We start from the raw sequence: 11080 nt of genomic DNA on the forward strand, positions 1-11080 counted from the left end.
CTCGACGAAGTCAAAACACATTGACATCAAGTTTCTGGTTGTTAAAGAAAGAATTCAGAGTGGAAAGTTGTCTAGTGAGCATATCGGTACAAACTCCATGGTTGCGGATCCGCTTACTAAGGGACTACCACCCAAACAGTTTCATGAGCATACTGCTAGTATGGGTGTTATGTCAATTGAGGAAATCCAGTTTTAGTGGGAGTTTGTTGTTTTAAATGCTTTTCAGTTGTAGACATTTTCAGTTACAGTTATGTAAATTTATTTTCTGCAGAAATAAATTTCAAGTTAAGTCACACTCTGATTATTATTTAAAGTTTGATCTCAATAAGGTTAAAGGGAGGACCAGTTGGAAATAGGCATGTTACGGTCACATTGCATGGAATTTCCATGCTACACATCCACTTCACGATCCATGTCATTCAGTTGTGTTGGCATATGTGACCATTGATGGGTCTAGTTACCTTGAGTGTAGCGAAGACTGCTTTGATCCTATGTTGATGTGATTGATGGACCGAATTGGTTATAGATACATTTCGGAATGACAACAATTTTGAGCTCATAAGGTTATTTTCACAAACATAATTATAAAGTTGCACATATAGCCCAAGTGGGAGATTGTTGGATCAATTTATTTATATGGGCTTATATGTGAATAATTATGTATTGTGGGTTGTCTATTAAGTTAATCCCAAAATAAAGTGATCAATTAATGTTTCGGGTTATTGGGCTTTAATGTATCTAATGGGCTGTGGGCCTTTAATATGTAGAGACATAAGTGTAATTTTTGTTTTTATGATGGGCTAAAACAGAAATATCAGAAGATATTGATAAACATTATCTATAAATATGGGTCATGGTCCCCAGATCTCGCGTTGTCACTTTCACTATTCTCTCTCCCCATTAAGAAAATAGTTCTGAAGAGAAACTAAAGGATTCTCTCAAAGAAAGAGTGCGTAGATCTGGAAGATCAAGACACGTTCTAAACAATTCAGGATTATGGTTTCAGGTACGCTTCCGCTTAAGATTTCAGTCAAATTCTTGATGATTTATCATGATGGATTCTGCGGTTTATGGGTTTTCCCCAACACCAATAGCATTGAACAAAACTCTACGCAAAAATCCGTAGCAACATTGATCAAAAGTGCTAGAAATTAGACCCGAGAGATGAAAAATATTTGAACGAGAATGACTAAAATTCACACAAACTAACACAAATAACATTGAAATTTGAAGAAATAAACTCCCAACATGATTTTATATTTCCGATAATCCGTAGCAAAATTGATCAAAATGGAAGAAAATAGACCAGATAGATGAAAATTATTCGAACTAGAATGACTAAAATTTGACCCCGTCTCCATTTACGCCCTTTTTAAGACTCAAAAGTTGTTCAATACCCCAATTCTTGGATGTGCAAGTTAGGATCTACACTCTTGTCAAGTGATTCGATTCCATTAATTGGACCAAACTAATTTTTGACCTAATATTGAGTATCATTGCTTGTCCAAAGTAACTTTGCATGGACTATAAATCTTCAATAAATATTTAGAGAGTTACCTCCGCTGCTCCCTCTCGGTAGCTAATGAAGTCGGCACGAACTCAGCTATTTTATATGATGGGATAGGCCGATTTTGTAGGGTTAGCTCGTTTTGACATCTCTAGTTTTTAAAGAAAATTAAAGTATTTGGATTTTTTTGGTATGAAAACTAATTGCTAGGTTTTTTAGGTAGAATAAGTCTCTTGTGAGACGTCTCACAAATCTTTATCTGTAAGATGTGTCAACCTTATCGATATTCACAATAAAAAGTAATATTCTTAGCATAAAAAGTAATATTTTTTCATGGATAACCCAAATAAGAGATTTGTCTCACAAAATATGACCGTCTCACACAAGTTTTTGACTTTTAGGTAATATTTTATATCTATTTTATTCGGCCCAATTAAAGTGATCACATAAGTTTCCAATCGGGCTCTGTCATTGCATGCATAAATAAGTTATGGTTTATATATATATATATATATATATATATATATATATATATATATATATATATATATATATATATATATATATATATTAAGCCACAGATTGGTTCGTGAGATGTAAACATGTAATAATAAAAGATGTATTATACGAGGATGATAATCTAAAATATGTGGATAACAAAAAAGATACATAGCTCCAACTTTTGTAAAATTCAAGTTAAAACGGTGGATAAAATAAGAATGTGGAAACAAATATGAAGTTCTTTTATCATATAATCACATGAAATGGTGCCTAATATTTGAAAGATAAGGATTGTTTCTGCCCATTGATATATTTTTAATAGTTCTTCTTCGCTTAGCCAGAATAAAAATAAAAGGTTATATTGCAATGCTAAAAAACTTGTACATGTAAATCTCATATATGATTGAAATAATTTATTTAATTAATAATTAAGTAATGCATGCTATGTATTAAATTACTTTAAAGTATAATATATATATATATATATATTTATTTATTATGCAATTTATAATGTTTTCTCGAGTTTTGTTTTTCGAACAAATTTCGATGCCGAACTGGGAAATGAGACCGGAGACGATTAATGTGTTAAAAATTTAAAATTATATTTTTATTTTAAGTCTAGAAATTATGTCTTTAAAAAGATTTTTAAATTTTAGCATTTAAGGGCTAAATTTAATTTATCGGGTGAAATAGAAACACTAAGCATTTTAATTAGCAAATTTTGAAAAATAAGATAATTAAATACGACCATTCGAAATAAAATATTTTAATAATTATTATTTTCACTTAATAAATTAAATTAGCTAGTATTTAATTATGGGTAGTATTTAAGATTTTGAAAAACCTTCAATTACTCACGCGCGCGCACAACATATACAAAACACACTTTTTTCACACACATTGACCGAAAGTTCAAGGCTTAGGACTGAGAGAATTTCAATTTTCTTCCATCAGCAAGCTTAGCCAATCATCACACAACATTCCTTGATAAATTTGGCCACTTTTCAAGCCATTAAATGCACCAATCCGTCTATGTTTGGCCTCCGTTCTTCCTCGCAACGGTTATGATATTTCATGCGTTTTTACGCGAAGCCATGTCTAGACCTTTTTTTTATGCATCGATCATGTTATATATTGTATTTTGATATAAAATATGCATGAAAATTTGATTTGATTATATATACGCTAGAACTTGATTAAAACTCGTTTTGATATAATATATATATACATACATATATATATATATATATATATTTATATATATAGCATGAACTTCTACGTTTTCTTTGAGTTTTGATCGTCGACTTTGTTGGGAAGTACCTATGGCTTGCTACTAAGTATGGTGATGTTATGGGATGTGTTTAGATGTCGCTAAGTGGTCCGAGATGGGCTGATAGGCCGCTGGACGGCGGGAAACGAAACAAGCACACAATCGCACACATATGGGCTAGATCGTGAGTTTTCATGTCGGTTGGGTTGTAGGCTAGACCCGGGCTCATGGTCAGGGTCTAGGTGGGGTCTTAGGGTCCCCGGGTAAGCCTGGTGCGGGTCAGTTAAGGGCTAGTTGGATGGTATAGCTGCTGGACTTGGGATCGCGCCATGCGCGCATGTAGGCTGTGCGCGTCTAGGGCCGCTATTTGTGTTGTTTAAGGAGATGTGGTGTGTTAAGGGCAGGAAGGGGTGGACCAGAGGCTTAAGTAATGTCTAAGGGTCAAGTCTAGGGCTTGGTTCGAGTTAGAATCGATAGGAAGTCGTACGGAACGTATAAGTGTCACAACGTCACTCATTGGGAAGCTTGTGTCTATATTGTTCATTAAGCATGGTACGAGATTTTGGTTATGGTTCTAGGATTATTTAGGGCCTTGGGCAGTAGGTTAGGATGTGTTTTACATGTGGGTCTAGTCCCGAGTCGATTGGTACGTCTTAAGTGGTTCTATTTAATTCGAGAGTCGTACGTGTCCGAATGCAACTTAAGAGCTGTTTTGGGTATAAATTTTAGTATGTTATACAGCATGTTCGAGGATGAGTCAACGAGGTTCATGATGTTTGTAAGTATGTATAACGCGCAAAATAATTTTTTGAGGTATGCGATTTGTCTAGTGGCCAAATTATATTACGGGTTTGGAAGCCGGAGAACGTGTGAGGGGAACTCTCCAACCTTCAGAGGAATTATGTTAATTTAGGGAGCGGACATCAAGTCCAAAGGCTGTGGTGATCCCTGCCGGCCCAGTACTATGGTTTAGTTTGATCAAACGATTGATGTTATGAGTCACTTGCATTGAATAGAACTCTACGCAAAATGATTTATGATTACGACTATTATGACGAGTATGAAAATAAGATTTTATGAAAATGTTTATGCAGAAAAGTCACGTTATACATATTTATGTTTATATTATGCTATATACGAGCTATGTTTAAATTGCATGGATTTTTCTTACGTATTACTTGTTATTTACTTTTATGAATGTTGAGTTATTAGACTCACTAGACATGATCGGTATAGATGGTGTAGATGAGAAGGCTGGATGTGGTGACCAGTGAGCAGGTTCGGGCCAGTGGCAGTGCAAACTCGAGGACCTTGTAGCCTACGAGATTTATTTATGCACGTTTTAAAAAACTATTTAATCTGATTTTATTATATTGATTTTGGTGACTAGTATGTTGAACTTTTTATACAGTGTTGGAATTTTCAAATTATGATGATTGTTTTTAAACTTGGATTTTATTGTTGTGGTTTTCAAACGTTGAAGTTTAATATTAAACTTATTTATAGTACGAGTAGTGTCATGCCCCGGGACGGGAGTTGGTTGACACCAGCGTTGCTCTCAAATTTACATTCGAAAACAACAAGCCTCAGAAGTACAGAATTCAGAAACCAGACTTTTATTCATAATACTGAATAACTCAATGTCTGATACAAACTCAAATGTTTTACAGCGGAAATGTAAAACCGAACATAATACTGTCTTAACAGATGCAGCGGAATCTAATTACATAAATCAGAACCGAGAAAAATAACAGTCTTCTTCACCAGCCCCAGAACTGAATCTGCTCTTCTTCTTCTAACAATTCTTCCTCGCTCTTATCTGAGATGGATTTGGTGGGTGAGTGATATGGTTGTCACTCAGTAAGCGGGGGCAAGAATAACTCCAAGTTTTCGAAATCGTTTTCAACAGAAACAGTAACGCAATAATATACAGAAAACTCGTATTTTCAGAACAGAAATCAGAATTCAGAAATCACAGGTTTCAGAACAGAAATCAGAATTAGTAAGAACTGAGCACGTTAGTGAATTTCATGGCTAAACTGATATCAGTCCCCTATATGTTCTCTCCTTTAAGGGGTGAGCTAGAATCACAATCAGAATTCAGAAATGTTTATAATATATATTCCTACCATTAGTTCACTAGGGAGTTTCAGTGCTTCAAAATCATATATCAGAAATTAAACATACAGAAACTGTGCTTTAAAACAGAATTATCAAACTGATTTCAAGATATTTATATATAAGCCCACTTACCGTAATTTGCTTAAAGAATTTCGGTTGAAGTCTGAAAATCTGCTTGCCTCGCTACTGGATTTTACAGCTTCGAAAAATGCACTCTCTTAGCTCTAATTTCAAGTGATAACTCAATATTTTGGTAACATCCATTTCAGAGATTGAGGGTGCTATTTATAGGCCAAAAATTTGACTGTTAGCCTTCCAATTAATGACCATAATCTGCCATTAACAGCCTTTATTCCATGTTAAATGCTTCAGTTACACCTGAGCAGAACCAGTAGCTATCTGTTGGAATCTCGCTACTGAACTCTTCTGCTGCTGGATTTTGTCTGCTGGATTTTGTCTACTGGATTTTGTCTGCTGGAAAATACCATCTTCTGAAATCTAAGTTGCTACTGGAATTGTTAGCTTCTGCTGAAATTTGCTAGCTGCTACTACTGCTGGAATTTAAGATTCTCACAAGTAGTGACCGTGATTTATTTTACGAGTTATATTTATAAAAAATTATTTAATAAGGAAGTTTTAAATTTTTTCACAAATATTAAATTACTAGTATTTTAAGACACGGTTCGTCACATATATTATTTGTTTATTTGCAAAATATATTTTTATCATGTTATTTACTTCCACATAAACTTTACTTTAAGGTAAATATTGTGATTAGTCTAGATCTTTAACACTTGAATAATGTGCAGCAATTGAAAACAGTAAATTGAGGCAATGATAAATCTTTTATCCGCAAAACGAAATTGCTCTTATAACAGTTTTCTAGGTTGACGGTAAACGGATCTAAGATACAACGACATCTAATCAAGAGAATGTTGCACTGCAACTCTTGATAACAACGAACGCATTATGCAGAACTTTCAAGCACAGAGTGAACTAGAAGGGAATGCAGCAAAAATGCGAAAAAAGTATGAGCAATGCAGATGGAGAGGTTATTTGTAGCCTATTCATCAGTTGCTAGAAGGAGCACAATCTTCTGGATACGAATAGAACTTTCTGTGAAAAGCCAAGGGACGTACTGTTTGATACGAATGCAGACTTGCTGCTGTGAAGGCTAAGGACGTACTGTTTGGGTTCCCGAGTGCATGTGATAGACTAAGGGACACAAAGTTTCCGAATGGGTGCAATCTTTATTTCAAAATTTAAAAACTATTTTCCAAATAAATTTTGCCCAAAAAAACTTATGCTACGGTCAAGAGACCTCACTTCACCTCACCGGGCCGGCCGGCCATGTGCGTGTGTTTCGCCGAGACCCAGCTTATCAGCTTCTTCCCCCTTCCAAAAACTTCAGGTGTCCCTTGGGGTCAAACCCTTAGCTCAAACTTGGAGCTAATAAGGAATACTATACTTGACTCCTTTTCCAATGTGGGACAACTCTCACGTCCTTTCATTCACTACTCACCATTTATCCGACAAATATTTCATTAATTTTTTAAAATTAATGTTTATTATATATTGAGGTTCACATCGATCCAAACGTGACTCTTGGGTTGCTGTACATTTTAAAAGATTTGAGCTGCATCATTATCACCAACTATAACTTTTGAGAAAGCAGAAAATGTCTTATCCTAAACTATGTTATATTACAAGTCCCTAAAATATAATTTGTATAGTTTAAATCCTTTAAAATACACGAAATATGTTCTCAAGTCAAGATTTTTTCCTCACCTTATGTCTAGAGTCTTCAATAACCAAAACTTTTTAAAGTCTTTTTTAACCTCTAGTAGCTTAGAAAGCAACGACCCTTTTTCATCTTTTTATCCAATTTGTACTTTTCTTCTTGTTGCATGAATCTCTTTTTTTTTTTTTTAAAAAAAAGTAAAAGGGCAGAACCAGGAAGACCCTTAACATATATGGAAGGAGTGAAATCTATGTCAACAGATGAGGGGCAGTATCGTAATTGGCCGGCACCGTCGCCGGAAATCGTAGAGATCGGAGAAGAAAGCAAGAGCATAGTCACGAGCCGAGATGTAGGTGCCAATGATGTATATGTTGCCGTTGGCAAAAATGACTTGCATTTAGTCAAATGGGCACTTGATCATGCTATATCTCCCGGAAGTCGCGTCGTTCTCGTGCACGTTTTCGCACCCCTCACCTACATCCCCACTCCAGGTGCGGTTCTTACAGTTCCTTTCTATCTTTGCTCGATGGTGTCGTAACTAGGTTTCCAGTTTTGCACTCTTTCTGGCGACTATTTTAGGTGTTGTAGCTAGTTTGTTTCGGATTCTGATGTAAGGATTGTATTCCAATTTGAGATACAAATCTCTAACATGATCATATGGATATTTGAATCATGAGTCACGAGTTGACTTCGAGTCCACTAGATATTTATAAATTTGGAGTTCTTGCTAGATTCATACCCCAAGATTGTGTCTGTGTTCCGAAAAGAACCACCCCGATTCGCCATATGTCACGACGGAGTACCTCGGGTGCAATGGGGGTCTCTCGAGTGGATTAACAAGTTGGCTAAACTAAATATAGGATCATGAATCACACAACATTTGCTGAATCAAGAGTTGCCTAAATGTTTTGGCATCCCATTTTAGCTTGGAACTACTTATAATTATTCGAACCCGAAAATCGTCCCTGAAAGATGATCTAAACGTCGCCTCCAATTTTGTGTGGCAGTGGGGAGGCTATCAAGAAGCCAGTTGAGCAAAGATCAGGTGCAGGTTTACATCAAGGAAGAAAGCAACAGGAGAAAGCATCTCTTGCAAAAATACATCAACATATGCAATGAATCCAGAGTATGTGCAGGCTGACTCGGGTATTTCGATTAAATGGGAGACATAATATTTTTCTCCAGTTAACCAAAACTTACAGTTTGAAAAATTAGGACCGTCCCGGAATCTTGTTGGATCGTTCTTGAGATTTATTCGTCGTTTTTCTCGGAAAATCGTTGTATATATTATGTTTATGATGCAGATTCCGGTGGACACAATGCTGGTAGAAAGCAGTGCATCGGCCAAAGCAATATTAGATCTCATTTCAGTTGCTAATATCACCCATCTTGTTGTAGGTACCAAGCAATCACCCTTTACAAGGTAACCCTTATTATCGTTTTTTTAGTAGGTCTTCTGTCTATACCTGTAATACGGGACAATCTAATTCAAATATTTTTGACATTAAAAAGTAATATTTTTCATGAGTTGAGTTAAATCAGAAATCCGTGTCACAAAATTAACCTATGAGACGATCTCACAAGATTTTTGTGTTCTTTTTATAAGTAGAAATAAACTGTATAAATCAAAAGAGTATGAAATATTTACAAATACGTGTTATGCCAATTTTGGTTCAGTCCATCGGACAGATCCAACCTACCTTAAAAAAAGATGAGTTACGGTTTTAACAACTTATTTGAAAGTGAATCAAACCAATTGTTCGAGTTTTGGGTTAAGGCAAATTAGGATAGGCAAGCCTGCCATTTATCTAAAAGGCAAAAACTTGTGTGAGACGGTCTCATATGTCGTATTTTGTGAGACATATATCTTATTTGGATCATCCATGAAAAAATATTATTTTTAATGCTAAGAGTATTACTTTTTATTGTGAATATTGGTAGGGTTGACACGTCTCACAGATAAAGATTCTTGTCGCCGTCTCACAAGAGACCTACTCTATCTAAAAATATTAAAATCTCTATTAATTATTAAAGGATTATTTTTCTTCTTTGAAATAATTATTATTTAGTTGTGTGAAAGTTGGCATATCACGTTTATCACAAAAAACTTTTGTAAGTCGATCTCACGAGTCAATTTTGTGAAACGAGCCTCCTGTTTGGGTCATCCATGAAAAAAAATATCGTTTTTTATGTCAAAAGTACTACTTATTATTGTAAATATCAGCATAATTGACATGTCTCACGGATAAAAATTTAAATCGTGAGACCGCCTCACAAGATACCTATTAATATTTTTATCATTTTTTTTCTATATATATTGAGGCTCTTTTAAAGTATGGATCCGGAGTCGACCGACTCATAAAACTCACCCGATGTACGGACCTTTAAAAGGGCCTCGTAACGACATATGTCGAAACAAGCCAATATTTCTCGACCCGAAAGATGTGTCATCGAGTAGCTCGGTGATTGTATACGTTACATTTTGACATTATAAAAACACAGTATACAAATTATTTAGTGAATTGATGTCAGGCTAGCAAGAAAGGGGCTAGGAAAAGGAGAATACATACAGAAGAAAGCACCAGAATTCTGTGAAGTCACAGTGGTATACGATGGGAAGAAGACGGACGGTCAGCGCAAGGTGCACGAGGCCCGACGGCCACAGATCACTCGACACTCTGAAAGGAACTTCTTCGAGTGTGTGTGTTTTTCCGGCAAATTCGAATGACTATTTTTGTCTCACTCTTGTGGTTAATTAGTTTATATAAGTTTCGAGTTGGTGTAAAGATTTATTATAATTAGATCTCGAACACGAGATTGTCTTTTCGAAGTTTAGCTATAAATTATGGGTAAAAATCCTAGTTTATTTTGGTTGTATAATAAAAAAAATTGTAATTAGATGGGTTTAAGTTTTTCATAACTTAATTTATTCCTGACGGTAAATTAAACACTTTGAAATTGTGAGGTATTTATAACCAGATGTTTGCAACAATTTATGCTTGTAAAGAAACGATTAAATTTATAGATTACGAAAAAGAAAGAAAACTCAAAAGTGAGTAGTGTTTGAAAACAAAAGTGAAAATTGAAAATCAAAAGTGATAAAAAGTGTTTAACAAGTTATTTTAATACTAACTTTTACCATAATCATTTTCATACAAACAAATTTGGTCAAAACTTGTGTGAGACGGTCTCACGAGTCATATTTTGTGAGACATATATCTTATTTGGATCATCCATGAAAAAATATTACTTTTAATGCTAAGAGTATTACTTTTATTGTGAATATCGGCAGGGTTGACCCGTCTCACAGATAAATATTCGTGAGACCGTCTCACAAGAGACTTGCTCAACAAAATTATCATCCCATCAGTTTCTGGATTTCAATTAAATTATGTAGAAACTAACCTAAAATTTAGGTCCAAGATACATACAAAACTGATTTTTTACGCAAAAGTCAAGAATCACTTTTTTCTGAGAGAAATAAACATATTCTTAGTTTATTTTTTTTATTATTATTGTTATTATGATTGTATATGACATTGAAATATTCTAGTTTTTTTTTTTTTAAAATAGTTTGTGATTTTAATCTTATAATTTTTTTTAGTTAAAATTTTTTAAATGACTATAAATTCCTACCATATATGATATAGTCGGAGAAAAATTTTAAGTATTACCTAGAAGTAATATAATTAATTCTAATAAAATAATTTAATATTAATATGATGTTTTCAAAGTAGAAAGGAAATTTAAATTAAGCAAGTAAATTAAATTAAATAACTTCAATAGTATGTTTTAATAAAATTATGAGGGGAGTCGAATTTTCAAAAACTTAGGGGAGCAAAGTGTGAATACTTTAGCTCAAGGATGTAAATGTAATTACGAGTTTCGGATATGATGTTTCGTAATTTGGCAATACTACGGGGAGGAGTATGTAAATTTG

At 34.4% G+C, this 11080-nt stretch overlaps 1 protein-coding gene across 1 annotated transcript; it reads left to right on the forward strand.

The window, feature by feature from the left end:
* The first annotated feature begins 7264 nt into the window (after positions 1–7264).
* On the forward strand, positions 7265–10020 carry LOC142520821 (U-box domain-containing protein 52-like). Its single transcript, XM_075623973.1, has 4 exons — positions 7265–7631; positions 8148–8266; positions 8445–8563; positions 9673–10020. Exons 1-4 carry the CDS (start codon positions 7307–7309, stop codon positions 9866–9868), a joined length of 759 nt encoding a protein of 252 aa, XP_075480088.1. The 5' UTR covers positions 7265–7306; the 3' UTR covers positions 9869–10020.
* The last annotated feature ends 1060 nt before the right edge of the window (positions 10021–11080 follow it).

Source organism: Primulina tabacum, chromosome 12 (genome assembly GCF_025594145.1).
Source record: "Primulina tabacum isolate GXHZ01 chromosome 12, ASM2559414v2, whole genome shotgun sequence".
NCBI classification, from domain to species: domain Eukaryota; kingdom Viridiplantae; phylum Streptophyta; class Magnoliopsida; order Lamiales; family Gesneriaceae; genus Primulina; species Primulina tabacum.

Excerpts from the sequence above, each read along its gene's own strand:
- LOC142520821 (XM_075623973.1), top strand. The coding sequence starts at position 7,307 with ATGAATCTCTTTTTTTTTTTTTTAAAAAAAAGTAAAAGGGCAGAACCA. Across the intron at positions 8,267-8,444 it reads ACATATGCAATGAATCCAGA|ATTCCGGTGGACACAATGCT; the intron begins GTATGTGCAGGC and ends TTTATGATGCAG. Across the intron at positions 8,564-9,672 it reads AAGCAATCACCCTTTACAAG|GCTAGCAAGAAAGGGGCTAG; the intron begins GTAACCCTTATT and ends AATTGATGTCAG.